At 37.5% G+C, this 25659-nt stretch overlaps 2 protein-coding genes across 4 annotated transcripts; one reads left to right on the plus strand and one right to left on the minus strand.

The window, feature by feature from the left end:
• Positions 1 to 165: 165 nt before the first annotated feature.
• Positions 166 to 7965, minus strand: pms2 (PMS1 homolog 2, mismatch repair system component). 2 transcript variants are annotated; one of them, XM_059324382.1, is made up of 15 exons: positions 7517 to 7965; positions 6987 to 7129; positions 6695 to 6781; positions 6294 to 6396; positions 6024 to 6207; positions 5080 to 5247; positions 4679 to 4776; positions 4485 to 4584; positions 3857 to 3941; positions 3621 to 3773; positions 2705 to 3521; positions 1787 to 1954; positions 1594 to 1694; positions 1338 to 1507; positions 166 to 604 (listed from the first exon to the last, which is right to left on the minus strand). In XM_059324382.1, the coding sequence occupies exons 1-15, from the start codon at positions 7528 to 7530 to the stop codon at positions 461 to 463; spliced, it is 2535 nt and encodes an 844-aa protein (XP_059180365.1). In that variant the 5' UTR covers positions 7531 to 7965; the 3' UTR covers positions 166 to 460. The 2 variants fall into 2 exon arrangements, with proteins under 2 accessions (XP_059180365.1, XP_059180366.1); XM_059324383.1 differs by having other exon boundaries at positions 6987 to 7126; positions 7517 to 7964.
• Positions 7966 to 8063: 98 nt separating this feature from the next.
• eif2ak1 (eukaryotic translation initiation factor 2-alpha kinase 1) lies at positions 8064 to 25446 on the plus strand. Of its 2 annotated transcripts, none has more exons than XM_059324384.1 (15): positions 8064 to 8595; positions 9987 to 10154; positions 10861 to 10997; positions 11786 to 11826; positions 11919 to 12018; positions 12123 to 12203; positions 12287 to 12380; positions 12522 to 12570; positions 17019 to 17397; positions 18091 to 18199; positions 18319 to 18425; positions 24178 to 24286; positions 24393 to 24472; positions 24668 to 24901; positions 25197 to 25446. In XM_059324384.1, the coding sequence occupies exons 1-15, from the start codon at positions 8424 to 8426 to the stop codon at positions 25320 to 25322; spliced, it is 1986 nt and encodes a 661-aa protein (XP_059180367.1). In that variant the 5' UTR covers positions 8064 to 8423; the 3' UTR covers positions 25323 to 25446. The 2 variants fall into 2 exon arrangements, with proteins under 2 accessions (XP_059180367.1, XP_059180368.1); XM_059324385.1 differs by lacking the exon at positions 8064 to 8595 and adding an exon at positions 9742 to 9816.
• The last annotated feature ends 213 nt before the right edge of the window (positions 25447 to 25659 follow it).

A 25659-nucleotide genomic window follows, 5' to 3' on the forward strand; every position in this document is an offset into this window, starting at 1 on the left:
GCTACCAAAAAGTTATTCTAAATGTATTGTTCAAATCGTTGGCTTACTCAAAGTATTGATAAATGGCTAAAAAAGTTAACCAAGTAATATGCAGTTGAAGTTGCTGGCTAAAAGTAATGGCTAAGTGGCTGAAATATCTAAATTGCCAATACAGATAACACAAAGTGACATATCTTGTTTATTAACCCAATTAATTGGGTGTTAGAATATAAAAAAATATTGTGATGCAAAATACAATAAAATCAGAACATACTATCTTAACAGATATTAAGAAAAACACACTAACAAGTCAATAACAAGCAGCTGAATCATACAAAAATACAGTAGCTATGGTTTGGACTCAGTCTTCTTCGTATGCAGGGGATGTTAAAACCGAAATAACAAGTGGAACCAATGTGCATTTCAGTTATATGAAGCCAGTGTTAAGTAGGATTTTTCAACAACTTCCTCCTTGACATGGTCAGTCTTGAGAGATGATGTCCAGGTTAGCGAGGTGTCTCATGGTGGGCCTGCCGTGAGGACAGTTCCAAGGATGCTCGATCTCCCCCATGTGAACCACAAGCTTCTTCATCTCACTGACACTGAGAGCAGTGCCGATCATTACCTGAAGATGGACATAAACAAAACAATACATAATGTATCAGGAAAATAGTAAAGTTATTCAATTAGCCTATAACACCGACAAACAAGTGGTTCTATTGTAGATATTTAAAAAGGAATATCAGTGTTTTTAGATTAATATAAATCTGACCACTTCACACTACTATCAAATCTTTAAGTCTTAGATTTGTTGTATCTATATTATTTGATTTTCCATGCAGCTATTTCTTTTCACTAATTTCAGTACAATATTACAATAACTTGCAGAGGTATGTACAGTACAGGCCAAAAGTTTGGACACACCCATCTCATTCAATGCGTTTTCTTTATTTTCATGACTATTTACATTGTAGATTCTCACTGAAGGCATCAACACTATGAATAAACACATATGGAATTATGTACTTAACAAAAAAAGTGTGAAATAACTGAAAACATGTCTTGTATTTTAGATTCCTCAAAGTAACCACCCTTTGCTTACTAGAATATAAGACATGTTTTCAGTTATTTCACACTTTTTTGTTAAGTACATAATTCCACATGTGTTCATTAATAGTTTTGATGAATTTACAATGTCAGTAGTCATGAAAATAAAGGAAAAACATTGAATGAGAAGGTGTGTCCAAACTTTTGGCCTGTACTGTACATGTCTACTTAGTCATCTGAAGCGTAAAAATGGTTGGTGTAAACATTAAAAGTTACTTAAAAGAGTCTGTTTATGATCGGTATGAACTCACAGATTTTCGACACGCTCGAGAGGCAAACATCTGCCGTACGCGGGACGGTCGACACATGACCCCCGGGCTGTCACTCAACATGAAGATCAGCTCTTCGATGTCCGCTGGGCCGAACGTCCAGTTTTTACTGGTGGGCAGAGATACCAGCTTAACCCTCTCCATCGCCTGAGCTGCAGTCACAATAAAAAAGGTTAGTTCAGTATTTGTAACCATCAAAATAATTGCTGTGAACTTAAGATAAAATCAGCTCTTTTACCGTCCTCATCAACAAGAAATTCAAAGCCATTCTTTCGGAAAATCTCAATGTTCTCTATGAGTACATTTTCACTGACAGCCGTGAGGTGAAGCTTCTGTGGGCTGCAAACAAAAAGCAACAAACAAAAACATCAGGAAAAAGGTAATTCACAAACAACATAAGGCGAAATTAATCAACTGATAAAGATTCATACGCAATGAGTTTCTGTCCTTGCAGCGCAGTGTGCTGCTGCAGCATCTCAAAGTTGTATTTCTCATCTGTGGCGTGCTGGTCGATCATGAAGATGTCCGAGTTGAATTTGGTGATAATGAAGCCCAGGTTAAACTGACCGATGATCTCCATCTCTTTAAACATGTCTTTACTGCAGGGATAAAGGAGAACATATGCACTTTTCTGTTCTGTACAGCAAATAACAACTTAAAGTGGACTTTTTAACTCATTTCATGTTTATACTTCTTCTAGAACATGTTTATATAATTTAACATTAAAAAACCCCACTCATCATGTCTGTCCAAATATAACTATATTCTATACCTATATACCTACTGTCTGAAACTTTTTGTTTGTGCACCTGTCTTTTTAAGCCCATCTACCTACAGATTTTCACTAGAAATTAACCCACCGATTATTTTCGTGATTCATTGTTAGGCCTATAAAATGTCAGAACAGTGAAAAATGTCCACCCCAGTCCAAATGTCTTGTTTTGTCAGTTCAAATCCCAAAGGTATACAGTTTAATGTGATATAAAACAGAGAAAAAGCAGGAAATCTCCACTTTAAATGGCCTCAAAACTGCATTTTCTGCCATTTTTGCATTAAAAATGACTTTAATGATTGATCTATTATCAAAATAGTTGCAGATTATTTTTCTGGAGATAGATTTAGTAATTACTTGACTAACGTTAACTGTTGCAGCTGTAGTTGACATCACAACCTTAGGGAAGTCCTGACGGCTTGTTTAAAGGCTCTCTTCAGAGTTTTGATACTTTCACAGTATCTATACAGCACTTAGAACTGCTTTGTAGTGCAAAAAACATGTGGAAAACTCATTTTTTACAATATGGGACCATATTCTCGCAAGTTCAGCTTTATCTACAGGAGTAAAACCCCACCTGATCTCTTTCTTGAGCTCTTCCTCTGCGCTTTGGTTGTCTCCGGGGTTGATCTTGGCCCTGAAGCGCCGATAGCGCGCATCATCACCGACCCTCTGTTTCTGCAGGTCCTGCAACCTCTTCACCCTCCCCACCAGCTCTTGTAAAGAGAACTGGAGGGGCACTGTCCTCTTCTGTAGGCAGACTGGAGCATCCACCATCTTCAAAGAGGATTTTGAAGAAGAGTTGGGGTTGTCGTTTCCTAGGAAATTCTCTTTCCTGGCTCTCTTAGCATCTGGACTCACAGTACTCTCCTCTGTGGATGGCTCAGTCTGTAACTCTGGCTGTTCAGGAACAGTGTGACTATTGTCTGGCATTTCTTCCAATGTTTCGTCTTTCACACTGTCAGGAGACTCCAGGACAGAACCCTGGACATCTGGTGTTGACATAGTGACATCTTTCTTAGAGCCTGAATCACTGCATACCGTCCTCCCGTATCTAAATCCATCTAGCACAGATTTTCCCACCGGGGAGCATTCAGCCAGATCTCTTGTGGGTTTTACTGGAGATGTTACACTTGGGTTGCAGGTTAGAGGTTTGATCGTGTCCTTAAAAAAAGACTGCATCGTTTTCTGCGTTGGACCACTTTTAGCACCTTTTGCCAGACTCGACTTGTGCACAAAACTGGAGCTGTGATGACTTGAAAAAGCAGCTTTTAGGCCGGCCAAGTTCAGGGACGACTTTGGGCTCTGTGTCTTTTGTTCCATGTCCTCTAGAGGTTCTGGCATGTCCTCGTTAGACGGGACAACCTGACAGATCTCAGATGCAGACTTTGTGTCTAGAGACAAGAGACAGACAGAAGCAAAGCACTTGAATATCCCTCAGTGATATTACTTTACTATAATATCAATATAATAATCTAAACATGTGTTCTTACTGATGCTGGGTAAGGGTGTGTAGTTCAGGCTGATCTTATTGACGCCGGCTTCATACATGTTGATGAGAGAGCTCTTTAGAATAGCCAACAAGAGTTTCTCTTCCTGAAGGAAAATCTGTCGTTTGTCTGGAGTCACGTTCACATCCACACACTCTGAAATATCACCACAGAAACGATCATTTAGTACAGAAAGTCAGCAGTGTGTTTCACAAATAGCTTCTCAGCAATTTTATTACCAGAGGCGACAGCTATGTTCAAGGCGACAAATGGGTATTGATGTCTGTTGTACATATGATACACTTCATTCACAAGTTTGGTCACCTGCAAATAAAAAAAAAAAGAAAAATAATGTGAATATTAATTGTGATAATAAAGAATGTGTCATCATGAGAGACTTTTAGAAAATATTTTTTTAACAAATACTGTACATTAATAAACACTTAAATTGACCTTATATCTGCTAATTAATTAATTACATTTAATTATGATCTTGGCTTCAAACATTTATAAAAACAAGATAATATTATTATGTTATTTATATGTATTATTATAATACATTTTTATACAAGATAACTTTTATAGTATTGTGTCTTATTATAATTATATTATTATTTATTTATCTTTATGTTTCTTTCAGCTGAACTATATTTAAAGTTCCAGAATATTACTAAAAGGTAACATTTAAAAAAGAAGAAATAATTTATTAAATGCATGATATTTCAAAATTGTGTAATTGTGTTAAATAATCATGATCTCATCATTCACCAAAAATAATTGTGAGTAAAGGTTTTGCCACAATTCTGCAGCAGTGATGTTTGTAGGCTGCTTCTAAATGCTAATTAGGGGGACTTAAACTTGAATTACCTTAACCGGGTCACATGGTCTGTTGTTGATGAAAAAGAACTGCCTGTCTGTAGCACTTCTCCCAACACCGTGGTCTCCTCGTGACAAGAACCCTGTGATGCTGCCAAAACAGAGTTTAAGTTGTTTTTTTTTTTTTAACTGCTTTGGTTGCAGTGAAAGAATTCACAGGATTTACAGGCAATATTGTCACTCACGAAAAAAGCTGTTTGGGTAGATCTGCGTCTTTGAGTCCGTATTCTTCTATAATATTTTCTGCAGGAGACACTTGCTGAAAAGGCAGAAGACTCTGTAGCTGCAACCACACAGGAAAAAATGTAATATTAGCGTATGATTGCATATTTTACTTAAAATAAGACATCATACATTTTGAAGGGTAGAGGAAATTTTATTCTAAACTATTTGCTTTTGGCTTAAATAACAATTAGACTCATTAAATGAACTAAACAATGATCATACAGATAGAAGAAAAGTGTTTAATTTGGTATTAAGCAGCATCTTGGAGAATTTAAATTGTTACCTCACAGCAGTGATATGGTCAGACTGACAGCTTCTGCAGATTGTAAATAAACAGCAGAGTGAAGAAAAGCGTTCCAACCTGTTTTGGTCCAAAAATGGCCCCGATGCTGTCTCTCATACTCTGGCTGCCACTGGTGCTGAGGACGGTGCTGCGCTTTCCTTGCCCATTCTGGTTGGAGCAGGTGATCCGCACTCCAGTAGAGATGACACAGTAGGACTGCAGGACATGGATCATTTTGGCATACTCCTGAAAATACAGAACAATGAAATGCTGGATTACATTATAAAACAAGATATTCCTTTATTAGACCCACAGCAGGGACATTTACAGTGTTACAGTAGCAAAAAGTGTAAAGCAAAAATAGAAAGAAGCACCAATAAAATAACAGTAAAGAAAAACAAGAAATAGAAAAATGTGTTAACACTTTAAACAATGATAAAATATAAAATTAGGAACAATAAAGACAGACTCAACACTTGAACACAAAAAAATATTTATATTGCACGATGAAATGATAACACACCTGGATGAATTACATAATGAATGTACCACCTCTCTGTCATGCAATTATAAAACCGCTCTTTAGTTTTAACTTAACAATAACTTATCCCGAGAGAGCTGGGAAATGTATTACACTTGGAGAAAATCAGGTACATCATATCTACTAAAGAGGATATCTTTTTTAAAATATGGCAACCTTTTCTTGATTTAATGTCTAAAAACTGAATTAGTGCTATTCTGTTGCTGTGCCATTTATGTTATACCCTTGTTTTGTTTGTCTAATGTCAAAAACTCTGTCAAAAAAAAAACATATATTGTTCTGTGTAGCTCCACCAATTATCTCTAATTTGTATATATAATTTGTATATATTTTTCTGTTATGAAAACAATAAAAATAAATACACAAAAAAACAATAACTTATCCCAAGTGGTTAGCGTAAAGACATTGCAAGACACTTAAATGTAATTGATGAATGGAAACCAATGGCTGCCAAGAACTAAGTGCTCGTTTACACGCTGACCTTCTTAATATTGCGTGTAAACTCCTTGTGTCGAACAGGCAGGGTGTAGAAGAGTTGCTGCAGACTGACTGTGGTGCCTTGCTGCCGGGGGTGAGGTGACTGCTGCACTAGGTGGCCTTTGGTGTCAAACACCAGCTTGGTTCCCACCTGGCTGGACTCGTGGCAAGTCACCACACTCAGGTCACTGAAGCAAAGGGGTCAGTGGAGGTTTTATAGGATGAGGTGATGAGTAAATAGTGCTGTATGAATGTAGCGGTGTTAGTGTTTTACCTCAGAGCACATAAAGAGCTGAGGGCTTCACCTCTGAAGCCAAATGTTTCCACATGGATGAGGTCAGAGAAATCTCGCAGCTTTGACGTGTGATGCTTCAATGCTGCAGAATAGAAAGAAGGTTTCACTTAACCCACTGAAGCCTGGAAAGCGGATACGTTGTTTTGTAGTATTTGTATAAGCTCTCAAATACTTCTTGAATTTCATTTCTATCTGCTACAGAGGCTGAAAAATCTATTATTTAGTAGAAGCGTTGACACTTCTGTTGAATTTCCAGAAAAACTTCAGGTTTTAGGGGCTTATTTTAAAATCGCCCAGAGGTTTTACAGGCGTTTTAGGCCTCAATGGGTTAACCAAACAGACTTACTAACAGGGTGGAGATAAACAAAGCTGACACTTACTCAGTCCTTCAAAATTGGCCTCTTCTACTCCTTTGCCATTGTCCGACACTTCGACAAGTTCAACTCCACACTCCTTCAGCCTCACATCTGGAACAGAAGCACGATATTTAAATTTCTGCACATATTTGCTTAATCAGTATCTTTTTTGCACTAGGTCATTTTGTCATTTGTCCTTGTCACCTCATTATTTCGTCAGCATTCAAAGTTGTAGCTCTCATGAGTGTTAGGTGGGTTATCAATACTTTAGTATGATGTTTAGGCTTTTTAAAATACTGTGTTCATCAATACTAACCAACGTTGGTGGCTCCTGCATCGATGCTGTTTTCCACCAACTCTTTGACAGCAGTGGCCAAAGTCAGCACCACCTGTCCTGAGCAGATTTGATGCACTGAGTGCTTGTCAATGGCCTTGATTGCTCCTGCAGGTTCAGAGCTGCTGGGAAGAAAACCAGTACTCAGTGACATAATGTTACACTTAATATTCTGCTTAATGTATGCAGCAGCAACATATTTAATTAACTATAAGTTAAGTTCTACTAAAGTCAAAAGTAGTTGCAGAGTTGGATGTGATGCCGAATTGTAGATTGCATCCGCATCATTCATGTCAGCACGTTTGTTTCTTTAGACTGTAAATAGATACATAATGATACATAAATCGGCAAATGTGTCAGTGAAGTGTGGTTCAGGTTCCTGTAAACCTATGTGACAACTATAAGGGCAGGACCTAAGATGTAATAAGCGTCTCGCGTTGAGTTTTTCATGATAAAAACATATATTTGCAAGGTATTAAATATTATTTAAAATTATTTGATAGCTAACTTACCAAGCATCAGACATCTTCGAGGACTGAAAAGCTTCAGGAGGAATTCATTCAAAATATGACATGAAACAGAGTAAGGAAAGACTCCAGCTAACATGGTACCATTATGCAAATGTTCTAGTTTGTTAGTGATAAACTGTTAGTTCAAGTTATACAGTCTATGTGTGCAGCCTGCTTCACAACAACATGCTGTATAAACGTATAAACACAAAAATGAAGTTGTACCGCGCGCACTGCGCAGGATGTTCACGAGCTTCACACGTGCGCAAAATCCCGCAGCTTGACTTTTAAAAACAATAATATAAACTGTTGAGTGTGTAAAAACAGCGTCGTCTCAAAATAGACACAATAGTGATAACAGTGTCAAAAAATAAATATAATTTTACGTCAATAAGCTTTATCAAAGCCGTTGCCTCAGATTTTGCAGCATTTCATCACCAATAGCACCGGAATCTGTGACCGTACGAGATGTTAGGACGTGTGTGCATTTACCTCATACAGTAAAAAACGAATAAATCGCTTTTTGTGAAAGAAAGATTGTCAGTAATTTAAAGCTACACTCTTACAATTTTATTTTTAAACAACACCCCTTTTCATATTCCACCGGCATTTTGGGGCAAACTTTTTAAGTGAACATTGTTGTAAGTTACGCACATCCATTGTCAGACGGTCCCTGTACGGCTGTTGGATCATGGCCGTCTGTGGACTTGGTAGACCGTATGGCACTGGTCGGAGATTCTTTTACCGTCTCTTCTGAGAGATTCATACCATGTAAACACTCGGTGAAGAAGGATTTTACGAGTACTTTGACGCAGCTTTCTACTGATATGAAAAGTAGCTGTTGTGAGTCAAGCAGCCTTTTGAAATAAGTACTTTATTCTGTCAAGTCATCATTTTTTTAGATACAAAAATGTTCAGTTCAACATCCAACAACGGACTCTTGAGGTCAGAAGAAGGTTCTGGGAGTAGCGGGAACCTTTTGATCCTCCAAAACCATAAACCCATCATAAAACATGAGGTGGAGAGTAGCGTTAGCCTGCTAAGTTTGGCAAGCGAAGAGGACGATGAAGTCTTGTTTGACAGTAAGCTGCTTTCTTCTTCCGGTTATGTTTCTGTTACACCTTATTTATATACAGTCCATCTGTTACACTGATCCTTGTTGACCCGCCTTTAGTGGCGGTTATCACACATTACCTGACACAGTGGTGCCATAATAAAACGTCTTATAATAGGTTAAATCTGTGTTGCTTTTGTAAGCAGGCAGGAGTGTAGTTGAGGAGTTATTATAGTAGTAGTAGTACTATAACACTTCTAGTACTGTAGTTACCATTACTACCATTACTCCAGCTTTGAAAACTGTTATTTTTTAAGTATGCATTGCAACATTTGGTTTAACTCATGACAAAACCTTATGGCACTTTCTGTTAAAGGCACAATGAGCAGGATTGTTTGTATTTGTTGGGTGCAGTTTGTAAACACAACATTCAGCATTGGCCCCTCTTCCCTGGGTCAGAGGTTTAAAGCCAACCCAAGATGTACTGTTGTTTTGGAAAGAAATTTGTTGCTGGAATGCAGCAATGGACCACAGACTCCATGTTTTAAAGTATGAAAATATTGACTTTACCATGTGGTTATTTTATATACACTTTATTTATTAAATGATCAGATAATAACTAATAAATATCCTGATACACATATTTATATTGTTATTTAGATATGACATGACCTATATTGGGATGGAAGATTTTGGCCATATTGCCCAGTCGTACCTAACAAAGAGTAAATTGACCTTTTTGTATACATTTGGTGGAATACCACTTTACCCAGAATCTTATACAAACTTGCAGTTGAGGAAAAGGTTTTCATGGGTCTAGTGACCTCACTATGATGTAAAATCAAATCAAATTTGCATTCAGTTTCATTTCCGCTTCAGAACAAGTCTGGACATGCCCCTCCACACATCCTGCTGTATGATGAAATGAGAACAAAGACTTGGGGTACAGATGCAACAGCCCCTTCTTTCCATTCTGGCACAGAGACCAAGTGTCTCGTTCATAGTCAGTGTGTGAGTATAGTAGGTGGAGGAGGCTGCTGTCCGCTGCACCAGGCAGATAAGCATTGCTGCTGTACACGCCCCCTTATGTATAAACAAGATGAGCTCATTTTTGCTTTGGAGGTGAACAGGATAATCATTAATACAGCTCTTAGTGCTTAATATCGCGCCAAAAGTGGTTTTATACAGAAAAATATGGACCTAGGAGACAGAAACATCGTTGAAATGATAGCAAAAGTTTTTGAAGAAGGTAAGACAACAGTGAAAAATTATTGTGGTTATATGTGTATTGGAGTTTCATAGAAGTCAAGCAAAGTCAGATATAATTTCAACAGTTTTTTTGTTCCATAAGAACAGAATCTAGAATAATGGCAACACAGTGAATTATTTCATCATAAATTATTCATTTTGTATTCTCAGCATCCGACACAGATAATAACCGTGAGGTGTTGATGGCTGGTAGACAGTACCCATCCATTCAAGAGTTTGCCTCAGCAATCCCCAACCACCTTCTCCTGGGCTCTCTGCTGGAGCACCTGTGCTTCGTCTACGAGAGCAACCCAGCGCGCTCACGTACGCTGTTTAAAGGTATGAAAGAGATGTTGTGCTGGAATTTAAAGCTGTTTTTACACCTACACTACTGGTGAAAAGTTTTAGAACACACCAACTTGATGGTGAAAATGAAAATGATGCAGTTTAATGTCTGAGTGTACTCTGAAATTAATGATTAATTATGCACATTTGCAACATTTAAAATTCTTTATTGAGCATGATAGTGTTTTGAAAGAAAAAAAAAGATTAAAAATCACATTTTATGTTGGACTAAAGGACTAAAAAAAGACACAAAATGACTAAAAAAAGACACAAAATGACAAAAAAGACACCAAAAGACACAAAATGACTAAAAAAAGACACAAAATGACCAAAAAAAGACACAAAATGACTTACAAAGACATGAAAAGAATTCAAAAATGGTCAAAATAGCCCAAGACTCCATAGAGTTAAGTTGTTAACCCACTTCTTGTTCCCTGAAAAAAGGCCTACTTGTATAATTCTGAAATGTACATTATTTTTCAGTTTTGGTCAAGCTTACCTTTTTTTATTTACCTCTGGCAGTTCACCACTTACCTTTGTACCCTTTCAAGTTGTTGATTTGACTTGAACTGCTTGAATTTCAATAAAAAACTGGAAAAATTGGGGTGTTCTAAAACTTTTGACCGGTAGTGTATATGAAGTTTTTTTTATTATTTATTCCAAATTGAGTTAGAGATGATTTTGTTGTTTCTTCTGACAGTCATTGGCCAGCGTTTAGCTGCTTTGAATCTCCTCTCACCTTTGGCCATAAGTGATGAGTTCAGCACAGTCAGACTGCAGCACAACCGAGCCTTCACTGAGCTGCTTCATGCCGCCAGCTCCTCGCTCTATCCACAGGTACCTGGACCTCTCACCATGATTCACACTCTGGGATTTTGTAGTACTAGTAATTAAGCTGTTTGGGACTGGGATTACAGGTGGATGATCAATCAAATTTTATATTTAATTATGATTTTGGCTTTCGACAATAATAAAAACAAGAGAATCAAGATAAAATAATTGTTTTGACGCATTCTGTTTGACGATGATGCTCTCATTTTTTGTTGTGTTATAAATCCAGCGCACCCCTCTCCTTAACAGTGGTTACTAACTGGAATATGTTTAATATAATTTACCAAAAGATTGAATATACTGTATGTTTAAGAGTTTTCAGTGGGTTGTGGCAGCACACTACAACATATTTGATCTAATTTATTTTGTTCTCATGCATTTTTAGTTATTATTTTTATATATTGGATATATGTTTAATTTTTTTCAGTAGGTTGTGAAAGTGCACAATGTAACAACATAATTCACATTTTTATTTGACATTTTTCTAATAATTATTTATTTAAATGTATATGTGTATATGTATATATATAATTTATATTGCTGTTGACTTATATTTAAAGTTCAAGAAAGGCCAATGTAAAAAGACAAGTTCAATAAATACATAAATTCATTGAGTAATCACATTTAATAATCTTGACAACAGATTTGTCAATAGGAGTTTTGATGAAAGCAGCAAATGTATAGTTTTGTAAACTGGGCAATGCTTCAGCAGTGTATTAAATGGTAAAACCTTGTGTTAATTATTATCATATCCACAGTGTGATAACTTTGTTTACTCTCATCTCATATTTCAGGGACAAAGTCTTGGCACAAACACACACAATCCTGCTGTAAGGTAGGTTGTACTTTGTGTAGCAATTAATGTCGAGTTGCTTCAGTGGAATATTTAAGAACTGTGAATGAGATGCTGGTTTTTGCTTCCCACAGACCTAAAGAGGGACTGTTTCAAGCACAGACATCCCGGTATGTCAGTGAATTTGAAGAAATGGTTCGACTCGGAAAAGGATCATATGGAAATGTCTTTAAGGTATTTCACACTGTTCTACTCCCTGTTATTTTTTTAACTAACTCCTCCAAAGCAAAGGTTGATTTGAGCAACACAATAATGTTACGTTTGTTATCTTCTTGTAGGTTAAAAACAAACTAGATGGACAATATTATGCTGTGAAGAAAATTCTCATCAAACAAGTCTCAAAGGATGACTGCATGAAGGTGGGCCATTAGTGTTTTATCATTTCTACGCCTCTTTATGCCCATATATAGAGGTAAAATAACATTATTTTGTTTGGCTCTAGGTCCTCAGGGAGGTCAAAGTGTTGTCCAGCCTGCTGCATGTAAATGTTGTCGGCTACCACACTGCATGGATGGAACATGTTCAGCCTGCAACACGTGAGTATTTACCTGCTGCTCTGCAACAATTTTGTTGGGATAAAAATGAGAGAAGTTACTCTCCACTTGGTTAACTGAACAATAACATTGAGCGTTCTTAACATAAGGGAGTCTTAATGTGGAAAAACATTTCTGCCACAGATCCTGAGCCTGTCCTGCCTGCACTGGAGTCACCTGGACAACAAGACACGTACGATTAGTTGTAGCCCTAGTATTATTTATTGTGTTTACAGATGCTTAAATGTATACTATTAAGGATTTTCCTAAAACCAAAAACAATGTATAGACTACAAAATAGTCCTTCTCAATCGGGACGTATACACAATAAGTGTGGGGTGACCCTACCTTCTGCCTCTATTTTCTCTTTTGTTTACCTTTTGCTTTGTTTGGTATGGTATGACACGGTGCGGGGGTAAAAAACACATTTTGCAAGGCAAAGGCATCCTGACCTTTGGCCTCAAAAATATGCTTTGGATTGTGGGTAAGAATAGTCAGAAAAGCATGGTGGCTTGCATACTGCAAATTTGCGACTGGATGTAGTAGGACATCCTAAATCTTTATCCAGCATACTTTAATATTTTCACCTTGTGGCAAATTATTTTGGTAACACTTTACAATAACCATCATTTATAAATGGTAAACAGATAGTTTATTAATGTTTAATCATCATTTATAAACCGTATATTAGTGGAGCGGCTAAGTGATATAATCTTTCAGTTTATGATACAAGCGTGAAAATTGGCATGAACACTCTCCATGGGTCACTTGACAAGAAAATTGTCCGAGACATTTAAAATTTTAAGATGGCGGCCATTTTTCAAGATGGCCGACACCTAAGTGGAGCAGTTAAGTGATATAATGGTTTATTTGGTGATACAAGCATAAAAATTGGCATGAGCAGTCTCTGTTGGTCACTTGACAATAACCCACCCACAGTTACTTGAAATTCCAAGATGGCGGCCATTTTTCAAGATGGCCGACACCTTAGTGGAGCAATTGAATGATATAATGGTTTATTTGGTGATACAAGCATAAAAATTGGCCTGAGCAGTCTCCATGGGTCACTTATCAAGAAAATTGTCCGAGACATTTGAAAGTGTAAGATGGTGGCCATTTTTCAAGATGGCCGACACCTTAGTGGAGCAATTAAATTATATAATGGTTTATTTGGTGATACAAGCATAAAAATTGGCATGAGCAGTATCTGTGGGTCACTTCACAATAACCCACCCACAGTTACTTGAAATTCCAAGATGGCGGCCATTTTCAAGATGGCCGACACCTTAGTGGAGCAATTGAATGATATAATGGTTTATTTGGTGATACAAGCATAAAAATTGGCATGAGCAGTATCTGTAGGTCACTTGACAATAAGCAACGCACAGTTACTTGAAATTCCAAGATAGCAGCCATTTTTCAAGATGGCCGACACCTTAGTGGAGCAGTTAAGTGATACAATGGTTTATTGGGTCATATACGCATAAAAACTGGCATGAGCAGTATCTGTGGGTCACTTGACAATAAGCCAGCCACAGCTACTTGAAATTTCAAGGCGGCAATTTTTTTTTTCAGGATGACTGCCGCCTGCCATGTGGGCCTTTAAATTATGAATTTTCTCATAGAAATGTATTGGGTTCCTCAAGAGAGGTTGTTTGACTGTGCTTTGTCTGAATCCTTGCCCACGACCTGTCCAGTTTGGTAAAACCTGACAGGAGTTCCCTCCCACCGGCGTAGCTCTCCGGGTTCACCGAGGTACACATGCTCCCTTACCATGAGGGCTTTTGTATATACTTTTTTTAATTACTTTTTTTATAACTAACCATTACTACTGCCATTACTACTGCCATTAAACATGCCAAATAAATACTAAGCGGTGGGGAAACACAGTTGTGGTGCTGAACGGACAGTGCTCCAAAATAATAATTGAGCAATGGTTAATACTGAATGGCAATAATGACAGATCCAGAGGCAACAGCAGCTCTGGCTGACACGGAACCATGACAAACAGTATCTGAAACTATACTAGGGAACTAAACTGAAAATGTGAAAGCAATGCTACAAAGTAAAAACTGAACATGTCACAGTAATAGGCTGGTGACAAAATAGAACATAATGCGCCGATGTGGCGAGGGGAAGCCGAGCCATAGGCCTACACTTGAAAACACAAAGGACAACAAGGAATAACACTGGCAAAAGAAACAAGCAAAAAAGTTCTAGCAGGGGCAACTGAGTCCATATCTGTAGCACTTACACTTTCCAGTACAAGCCTTGGTGCACCCACATTTTGTCAACTCCCAACAACTCTCCGCAATAGGTGGAAGTGGAGTCCAGAAGACTTTCCACTCCTTGTCCTGTTTAACCCATCCCCAATCGGACGGGCTCGGCATTTGTGGGTGTCTGTTCAATGCCTGTCCCCACACATATCCAGCCTCATAAGAAGTCTGGGATCTTCTTGACCTCTGAAATGGATATCTTTGGTATCTTCAGTGTCTTTAGCAGCAGTGGATGCCTTTTTTTGTGCCCTTTCCAGCTGTGTGTTGTTGAACATAAGTTTACAGCTTGAATGATATTTTGCTCTGTTTCTTGTCAATGTGCTTTCTATGCCATCACCTTCATCTAGTCGGGTTGGACTACGTAAGATAGGCAGAGCATTTATTTTATGAAATTATGGAACATTTGTGGCAATGGTATCATAACCAGTATGATCTTGGTGTCCTGCTGTTTGTTTTCTCAACTGTTATGATTGCTTCTGCAATGTCTGCAGCAAATTCAAAGGCAGAGGCCAAGGGTTTAGCCTTTTACCACTTTTTAATAAGCACTTTGATGTATGGGATACAACTAAGTTCATGCCTTAACCCTACACTTAGTCCAATTGTTCATCCAATGCCATTTTTACCCTATACGATCTGTACACAACCCGGTTAACTAAAACTACTCAGAGAGTTGTCGTCTCTTCTTTGACTAACTTTACAATTGGCTGACACTGAACCCCACTCTGAGTTTAACAGCAGTCATATATCACCAGTGTGCCCTGGTAGTGCAGATACTCACCCTTGTCTAATCTGTCTATGATCAACAAATCAAAACAACTGTATTATGATGTGTTAAAACTTGTTTTCCAGAATAATCTAAAACCCAATACATTTCTCTGAGAAAATTTATCTTTTGAGGATCCAGGGGGCAGCCATCTTGAAAATAGAAATTTCAAGTGGCTGGGAGTGTTTTTTGTCAACCCAAGTAACTGTGGGTGGCCTATTGTAATTTAAAGGCCCACATGGCAGGCGGCAGTCATCCTGAAAAAAAAAATTGCCGCCTTGAAATTTCAAGTAGCTGTGGCTGGCTTATTGTCAAGTGACCCACAGATACTGCTCATGCCAGTTTTTATGCGTATATGACCCAATAAACCATTGTATCACTTAACTGCTCCACTAAGGTGTCGGCCATCTTGAAAAATGGCCGCTATCTTGGAATTTCAAGTAACTGTGCGTTGCTTATTGTCAAGTGACCTACAGATACTGCTCATGCCAATTTTTATGCTTGTATCACCAAATAAACCATTATATCATTCAATTGCTCCACTAAGGTGTCGGCCATCTTGAAAATGGCCGCCATCTTGGAATTTCAAGTAACTGTGGGTGGGTTATTGTGAAGTGACCCACAGATACTGCTCATGCCAATTTTTATGCTTGTATCACCAAATAAACCATTATATCATTCAATTGCTCCACTAAGGTGTCGGCCATCTTGAAAAATGGCCGCCATCTTACACTTTCAAATGTCTCGGACAATTTTCTTGATAAGTGACCCATGGAGACTGCTCAGGCCAATTTTTATGCTTGTATCACCAAATAAACCATTATATCATTCAATTGCTCCACTAAGGTGTCGGCCATCTTGAAAAATGGCCGCCATCTTGGAATTTCAAGTAACTGTGGGTGGGTTATTGTCAAGTGACCAACAGAGACTGCTCATGCCAATTTTTATGCTTGTATCACCAAATAAACCATTATATCACTTAACTGCTCCACTTAGGTGTCGGTCATCTTGAAAAATGGCCGCCATCTTAAAATTTTAAATGTCTCGGACAATTTTCTTGTCAAGTGACCCATGGAGAGTGTTCATGCCAATTTTCACGCTTGTATCATAAACTGAAAGATTCTGGCAAAAATGAGCACTTAGCCGCTCCACTATATAGGCCTTTTAGAATGGTAAATACATACTTGTATTAATGTTTAACTAACTAAATCATTTATAAATGGCAAATAGATGGTATATTAATGTAAGTTTATAGTTACTTTACCATTAACAGACAATTAAGATTATAATTAATAGTTTATTAATATTTTTAGTTGCACTCATTATCACATTTTAACACCATTAAGTATGTTAATGATCTTGAAATGATTCATATTAAGAAATTGGCTGAAAACATTTAAAGATTAAATATGTATAGCACTTTGTAAATGGTTAATAATTGTCTATAAGCCATCTATAAACATCATTTAGATGGTTATTGTAAAGTGTTACCATTATTTTAAATGTATTATGGACTTTTTTATATTGGCAAACATTATTTACAGTATTTAATTGTACTGTCGTCCAGCAACACTAAAATTATCTCGGCTCCTTCATTCTTAGCTCTGATGAAAGCCCTGACAGCAACAGCGCCAGCTCCTCCATCGTTTTTCAAAGCCTCAGTCAGGCACCGACAGATACAAGTGACAAAGAACCACCTGGAGATGCTGAGTCCGTCAAAGCTTTAGTTCCAACCAAAGAGGCGGGCCAGGTGGTGTGTCCCAAGACCATGCGGCGGCTTCCCAAGAACTATGTCCCCTGTGTGTTCCTGGGACAGCGAGGTCCCCCGAAGAGCTCCAAATGTCCCGCCACGGGGTGGGACAGCTCAGTGCTGTTAGAGGAGGAGTCCAGCAGGAGTAGCATCGAATTGAACAACAACTCCTACGTCGACAAGGAGTTTCAACAGTGGGCTGACAAACAAACAACAAAGCCTTCGAAAGAGGTAATTAAAACAAACAATTTAAAACGTTAGAGTGAAATGTGCACTTGAAAATCATGTAAAGTGGTCAGTTACAAGGTTATTATAGTTAACAAAAACTAACGAAATAACGAAAACTAGAATTGAAAAAAGATTTTCGTTAACTGAAATAAAAATAAAAACTAGTGTTTTTAAAAAAACGATAACTAACTGAAACTGTATTGTGTGGTTACAAAACTAACTAAAACTAACTAAAATTATAGTGAAAATGTCCTTAGTTTTCGTTTTTGTCAACTTTTTTCATTCATAATTCAGTGTTTCTATTTGAACATGCAACACATGGTAAATATGTTTACTGAGACTGGGATGTCTACACTCCAACCAAAATTCAAAACACCCAGAACTGTAAGAGTTAATAACCTTATTGGGGCAGAGATGATAAACCAAAGGTAATAAAGGCAAAATTTATTATGACCTCTTTGAATCTGGCACCCAACACATAGCCCATTACAATAAACTAAAACTAATAAAAACTAAACTAAAGCTAAGCATTTTCAAAAAATAAAAACTAAACTAAAACTAGCAAACTCACTCTAAAAACTAACTAAAACTAACTGAATTTGAAAACAAAAATTCACAACGAAATTAAAACTACAACTAATGAAAAATACAAAACTATTATAACCTTGGTCAGTTATGGGTCGTCTGTGTTTGCAGGTGCAGTTCCACCTGATGCTCTACATCCAGATGCAGCTGTGTGAGCGCTCACTGAAGGACTGGATCTCTGAGAGAAACAGCAAGCCCAGAGAGGAACAAACATCAAGATGTAAGTGTTGAACACCTACAGTACTGTACAAAAATATGTTGTTCCATTACAGATTATACCTAAAAGTACATTAAATAGTTTTTTGGAAATGTTAATGTTTTCTACTTTTGTGTTTCCAGGTCCTTATGCAGGTGTTGATACTGAACACACACTCAGCATGCTGAGGAAAATACTTGAAGGGGTGGAGTACATTCACTCCAGGGGAATCATGCACAGAGACCTGAAGGTAAGGTGCTTTCATAGATTTATTTGATAAGCAAATGTTTGTGGTTTTTTCTGTAGCTAAATGCTAATTTTTTTGCAGTCACATGTATTTTGCATCGCATTGCATCAATTATGGCTTTACCAAATAATGATTTGACGCTACATTCACAAAAATATACATAACATATCAAAAATATTATTTTTAGTAGTAGTAGTAATACTAGTTTAAATACACTCATATCAAAAACATTGAATAAAATACATTATTATTTGTTTTTTTTCCTGTCCATTCCAAGTGGCTGATATTGTGAACACAAGAAACCACCAATAGTAAAAAAGACAATAAATAAATAAATAATAAGTAAAATACCTTTTTTTCAACAAGGAAATAAGTTTAAAGTATAAAGTGATGCCTCACATTGCACACTGGTATATCTTTTTAATTATTTTAACAACATTAAAATGAAACTTTTTTTTTAAAGTTTAAAGTCTCCTGAGTTGTATATTCTGTTTACATAATCTATAAGATGCGTTATAAACTGGTTGTATCTTTTGAAAAACCAATTCAGAACATATTTCCTTATTTATTTCTCTTTTTTTTCCTCCTGGAGAAATATAGATTCCCCCGATTCCATTAAAGTTGGAATGCTGTGTAAAATGAAAATAAAAACAGAGAGTGTTGAAGTATTTTTACAAATACTAAGTTTAAAAATAAGTTTATCAATTTGAGCACTAAATATATTACAGTTGTCAATATTTGTTGGCTTTTAGTCTTTAAAAACAACATTTTTACTGATGCATGCTCCTGTATTAACGGGGTGGTCTAGCAGCAATGTAACAACACCATAAATTAAATTTAATTGATTTAATAAAAAAAGAGTAACTCATTTAATCTGATGAGGATTTTTTTCTTAAGGTAATAAATATGACTGCAGACATTTGCAGCTTCATTCGGAAACCCCAATAGAAGCTTCAAATTAAAAAACAAAAGAAAAAAGACATTTGGTACAGCACGAGTGTCAGATTATAGTAGGAAGTAAATCATTAACAGAGTCCTGCTCAGCTTCTGTCACAAAGCAAATGTTGTGTAAATTTTCCCACTGATTGAATACAAAGTCATATATCTTCTCAGGCAGGATTTTTCTCAACTCTTCTCTTTTGTCTTGGACGTGTTTTAGATAAATGTAACTCTTGCAAATATCCTGTAGTCTCTTTGGCTGCTGAGAGAGCTCCAGTAGCTGGTCTCTCTGTTTGGAAAAACATGGTTGCATCAAGGTGGAGGGCAGGTGGCCTCTGTGGTTGTAGACAGTGAGTGTGGAGGTCAGACTGAGGAGTTTCACCAGCAGGGAGCTGTTTTTAACATTATGCCTGTAGTTCAGGAACAGGAACAGACAGTTCTCCCTGTTGTTGGTGAACTGGTTGATGTCGGCTCCATACCTGAGCAGCAGGTCCACCAGGTGATTGTTGCCCATGCTGCACGCCTCCTGTAGAGGTGTCAGTCCGGCTTTGTTCTCCGCGTCGACATCGGCCCCCAGCTCAAGCAGCTCAGAGATGCAGCTAGTGTCCTCCAGGGTTTTAGTGCTCTTCATAGTCATTGCCACAGCAGCGAGGTGCAGAGGAGTGTTCCCAGAGTGCCTCACCCCCTTGAAAAGTACAGACGGGCATGATGTTTGATGTTTGTGTGCCTTGTTCGGGTGTGTTTATCCAGACCTCATTTCTGGGTCCGCCCCTGTTGAAAGTAGGCTCTGCATGCTCTTTACTTTTCTGTGAGATGCTATAATGTTTAAAACATCTAATTTTAGTGATGTGTGCATTTTTCTGTGTATTGTGTCTTTTGATAGATTTTTACAGTATTTACATAGCACCCAGGCCTGCTTAATAATAAAAAAAGACATGGAAAATCTCACTTTTTACAATATGGGTCCTTTGAATGATCAGAATCAGAATCATTTTTATAGCCAAGTAGGTTTTCACATACAATGAATGTATTGTAGTGTATTGATGCAAAAGAAAAAAAGTACTAAATATAAATATTGTGTCTTTTGATAGATTTTTACAGTATTTACATAGCACCCAGGCCTGCTTAATAATAAAAAAAGGCATGGGAAATCTTGAAAACAGTCAAGAATGTACTTGAAGTAGGAAAGATGTGACATACATACATAATGCACACATTGGAAAAAAAAACACAGGAAGAATACAAACCACATTGATATCTGCTCCATTCTTGATCAAGCTGACCATAATGTCCTTATGGAGGATCCCAGCAGCCATATGCAGGGGTGTCATCCCACTGTCATCCACAGCATTAACATCAGCACCATAGCTGGCCAGAGTCTGGACAGCAGACAGAGCCACGTAGTGGACTGACAGATGGAGAGCGGTGTGGTGACTCCCCTCCACCTGCAGAGGAAGCACAAGAAACACAACTGTGGCAAAACAATATAAAAGGAATTGTAAACGCATAAGGCACTGAGGTTTCCTTCATTTACAGTGACGACGAGTACACTACCGGTCAAGAGTTGTAGAACACCCCAATTTTTCCAGCTTTTTATTGAAATTCAAGCAGTTCAAGTCAAATGAACAGCTTTAAAGGGTACAAAGGTAAGTGTTGAACTGCCAGAGGTAAATAAAAAAGGTAAGCTTAACCAAAACGGAAAAATAATGTACATTTCAGAATTATACAAGTAGGCCTTTTTCAGGGAACAAGAAATGGGTTAACAACTTAACTCTATGGAGTCTTGGGCTATTTTGTCCATTTTTGAATTCTTTTCATGTCTTTGTAAGTCATTTTGTGTCTTTTTTTTTGTCATTTTGTGTCTTTTTTTAGTCATTTTGTGTCTTTTGGTGTCTTTTTTTATCATTATGTGTCTTTTTTTAGTCCTTTAGTCCAACATAAAATGTGATTTTGAATCTTTTTTTTACTTTCAAAACACTATAATGCTCAATAAAGAATTATAAATGTTGCAAATGTGCATTAATTTCAGAGTACACTGAGACATTAAACTGCATAATTTTCAATTAAATTCTGGAAAAGTTGGTGTGTTCTAAAACTTTTGACCAGTAGTGTACATTTACAAACAGTACAGAAATACAAATTAAAAATACAGATAACAGACAGGATAAATAAATAAGTTAAAATGATATTTAAAATGACCAAAGCTAAAAACCGTTCTATGTAGGGGCAGTCTGTGAGGTTAGAGGTTAGAGAATCGGGCCTGTAACTAGAGGGTCACTGGTTCAAATCCCAGGTCTGACAGGTCAAGGACTGAGGTGCCCTTGAGCAAGGCACCTAACAGCAGAAGAATTGATTTTCCTCATTGTGGGTCTAATAAGGTTATCTTATAACTATTGTATTTGCATTCTTTAGGATCTTTAAAAATATTTTTATAATTTAATCTATTCATCAGACATTTTTACATTTAAAGCTCCCATAGTTTAAAAAGTGACTCTTTTTTAAAATACCAAATTATTGTGATTTAAAAAAAAAATCTCCATATTCCCCGTCATCTGACTTAATTCATATTTTTTACTCCGCCCGTTAATCTTAAAGATACGAGCCAAAATAAGTACAAAAGAGCTCAAGATCGATTTTTCACCTCTGCATTAACGTTAACACCCTGCTCACAGAGGAGCCGGAGACACGCCTCTGACTGCATATGCGTGCCGATCACTGCATGCTGGAACTTGGAACCTGGTTTCAGCCGAGTAGTCCGGATGGCCGTCCATCCGGCTATCACCAAGTGCAGAGTGGTCCGACCAAGCTGGTCCCTGTGACAGAGGTAGACACATTAAAAGTCGTGCATTTGGAGAGCTGTCTGCTTTTTTATTGGCTATAAAAGGAAGCAGTGAGGTGCGTGTCATTATTCTGGCTGTAACTCTGAGTTCAGTTATAAGCGGAAGTTGTCAAGTCACCTCAGATGACCTTACGCTCTGTTTTAGGAAATTCACAAAGCTACCTCAGGTGGAATTCGTTTATCCGGCAACTCGATCTGAGTTCCTTATTTTTGTTCTATGAGAGGCTGATATCAAAACGCAGTACAGACGGGCATGATGTTTGATGTTTGTGTGCATCCTTGTTCGGGTGTGTTTATCCAGACCTCATTTCTGGGTCCGCCCCTGTTGAAAGTAGGCTCTGCATGCTCTTTACTTTTCTGTGAGAGGCAGCGAGATGAAGGGGAAGAACAGCAGGACCCTGAGGCAAGACAAGATAAGACAAGTCAAACTGGAATACTGGAAAACACAAATGTGTTGCAGCGTAAACCTGCATGAATTTCCTCCTTTTTTCTTTTAATTTTGGAAATTAGATAATACATCAAAGCATAAACACGTGACAATTGTGAGTAATGAGCTTCTTGTGGTTATCACAGTCTACACCCATGTTCATTTTAATTTGACTTGTGATGTTAAAACATATAACAGGCTATCTTTGCGTCCATTTGATAGTGTGATTCCTACATTTAACATGTTATAATTCTCATGAGTAATTTTAAAAAAAAGTCAAAGTCAGTGTTGCATTTACCTTGCAGGAAACTTCTACAAGTGCACTGCTTGGTATCTCGCAGAGACAGTTGCTCCCGTACTTCTTCGACATGTCCTTTATCCGTCCCAAGTCTTCATCCATAATTGCCGTATAGAAATCATTGTTGAGGAACTTTACAATGTTACCGCTCCTGTCCTCGCGGTCTCTGCTCTCTTCCACCAAGTCATCTCGAAACATCTCAGCTTCACTGCTGTCTGTATTTAGACTTGAAAGATGTGTGCTGAGTAAATTGTGGTTATTCCGGTTTGTCCATGCAAGCACCAATCACAAATTTGTCAGTTAATTTGGCTCTCTGAGGAGGGAAGGATTTCTATGCTACTTCTGTTTCCTGTTTTTGGTGTTTTCATCTTGTGGGTTTCAGAGTTGCACGTCTAAGTTTGATGTGAGGCCTCCCTGTCACTACTGATAACTTTCGGTGGCGTGCGGGGGCCACTTACGGGGACCGGTGACACCCTCTGAGTAGTTTACAGGTTGTTTCAATGCTCGTAGCACATCAGTGTTTTAATTTTAAGGAAAAGGTGACTTGAAACTCTGCAGAAGATCACATGCTTACCAGTTCCTGTTTTAATGGAGACTTATTGTGCCCATTTTCAAGTTTATACATATGGTATTTAAGGTTGCATGTAAATTTTAGGTTTACGTGCTATAATGTTTAAAACATCTCATTTTAGTGATGTGTGCATTTTTCTGTGTATTGTGTCTTTTGATAGATTTTTACAGTATTTGTAAAGCACCCAGGCCTGCTTAACAATAAAAAAAGGCATGGAAAATCTCACTTTTTACAATATGGGTCCTTTGAATGATCAGAATCAGAATCATTTTTATTGCCAAGTAGGTTTTCACATACAATGAATGTATTGTAGTGTATTGATGCAAAAGAAAAAAGTACTAAATATAAATATATATTAAAGAAAACAAGTACTTTGAGTAAAAAAACAGCAGCATAAATAGAAAATATGAAGAGTAGAAAAAGTCAACATACAAACAATATTTTATTTTAAATACATATATAAACAGTAGAAGCAATATGTACAAATGTGAAGTTAATTGGCGTAGAGCAGCTGGATTTTTATAAATCATCTCTTCTTTATAAAAAATCCCAACATTGTTGTATATCTTGTTTGTTGTTTAAAATACTGTCATCTTCCGTTCCAATACCCTGGATATCTGCATCTTTTACACCCACTGATGTATGGAACTAATTGCATTGTCTTTGTTTATTTTTCCACAGCCAAGGAACATTTTCCTCCATGGTCATGACTGCCATGTTCGGATTGGAGACTTTGGACTGGCCTGCGGGGACATCATAATGGAAGGCCATAAAAGCACCATCTCTCCCAGTACTGTTACCTATTAGCTTGTTTGAGTTTTATGACTCAGTAATTCACATAATCACCAAAAGATGGTGCTATTTGCCTTAAAGTCACATTTCGGTGTATTTTGCAGATTCCTCACACACTACAGGTGTTGGCACATTTGTATATGCTGCACCTGAACAACTGAAGGCCTCCAAATATGATTCAAAGGTAACATATTCATGTGAAGTTAATTATGATGAATTCAGACTTTTTTTCATGTAAAATTACACATTTTCATGCTATTTAAAAAAAAAAAAATCTTGTATCAGCTTTGTCATTTTATCTCTAATCTCCATCACTGTCCCTTATGACATTTTTAACAGCTGTCAGTCAGTAAATTTAATTGTATTGTTGCTCTCCCAGTCAGACATGTACAGCATCGGAGTGCTGTCTCTCGAGCTCTTCCAGCCCTTTGGGACAGAGATGGAGCGGGTCCGGACCCTTGGGGACCTGAGAGAGGGGAAAATCCCAGAATCGTTCTGCCAGAGATGGCCAGTTCTAACTAAATACATCACGAAGCTGACGAGTACAGAGCCCGATGTTCGGCCCACGGCCAGCGAACTTCTACAGAGTGAACTCTTCTGCAGTAAAGACATAGTATGTCGGGATAAATTGATATATTTCAGCTGAAAAAATGATGAACACCCTTATGACTTTTTGTGCTAAAAATTATTTGGGATTATCTAAAATCTACAAAATATGTAACTGTCTGAGCCAAGTGTTAATTCCTTTTTAGGATTACATGTAATGTTCAGCTTTTGTTTAACTGTATGTGTGGCTATGCTGCTTGTGAAAGTGCTCTCTGTCTGCTCCAACAAGGCTTTATAAGACCTGCAACTACAGTACAGTTCCTAAAATGTAACCAATTTCAAGCATTGTTTTTCCTTTTCAGGTAATCAATGGTTTGCAGAGAAGGGTTGAAGAGCAGGAGGAAGAGATCATGCAGCTGAGAAGACAGATCAGTCGGCTTCAGAGCGCAGAAGTCACAGTTCATTTCTCTGAGTCGGACAAGACCTGAGCCTTTAAGATCTCAGCCCTCTACAGACTGTCAAAACTTGATTTACTCAACCACTGCTGTACTATGTTTTGGTGCGGAGTACAAGTGGTAGAATGTGTGTGTGTGTGTGTGTGTGTGTGTGTGTGTGTGTTGACATTTGAGTGTGTCTTGTACACCTGGATGTAAAGGTGCAATTATTTATTTTCATTCAGCTGCTCAATAAACCCCTTATTCTGCTACATGTTGTGGGACCTCTGAGAAAGAGTGGTTATTGATAATTTTAGTTGTTTTAAAAGTGGTACAGTTGAAACAAATTGAAGAAATTTAAATCCTGAAGAAGAAGGTGTTTTGTGAAGGT

Source organism: Centropristis striata, chromosome 21 (genome assembly GCF_030273125.1).
Source record: "Centropristis striata isolate RG_2023a ecotype Rhode Island chromosome 21, C.striata_1.0, whole genome shotgun sequence".
NCBI lineage: Eukaryota > Metazoa > Chordata > Actinopteri > Perciformes > Serranidae > Centropristis > Centropristis striata.

Excerpts from the sequence above, each read along its gene's own strand:
- pms2 (XM_059324382.1), bottom strand. Across the intron at positions 4,777-5,079 it reads CCATTTTTGGACCAAAACAG|CTACAGAGTCTTCTGCCTTT; the intron begins GTTGGAACGCTT and ends GTGTGGTTGCAG. Across the intron at positions 3,774-3,856 it reads GAACATAGCTGTCGCCTCTG|AGTGTGTGGATGTGAACGTG; the intron begins GTAATAAAATTG and ends GTGATATTTCAG.
- eif2ak1 (XM_059324384.1), top strand. The coding sequence starts at position 8,424 with ATGTTCAGTTCAACATCCAACAACGGACTCTTGAGGTCAGAAGAAGGT. Across the intron at positions 18,200-18,318 it reads AGAGGAACAAACATCAAGAT|GTCCTTATGCAGGTGTTGAT; the intron begins GTAAGTGTTGAA and ends TTGTGTTTCCAG. Across the intron at positions 18,426-24,177 it reads TCATGCACAGAGACCTGAAG|CCAAGGAACATTTTCCTCCA; the intron begins GTAAGGTGCTTT and ends ATTTTTCCACAG.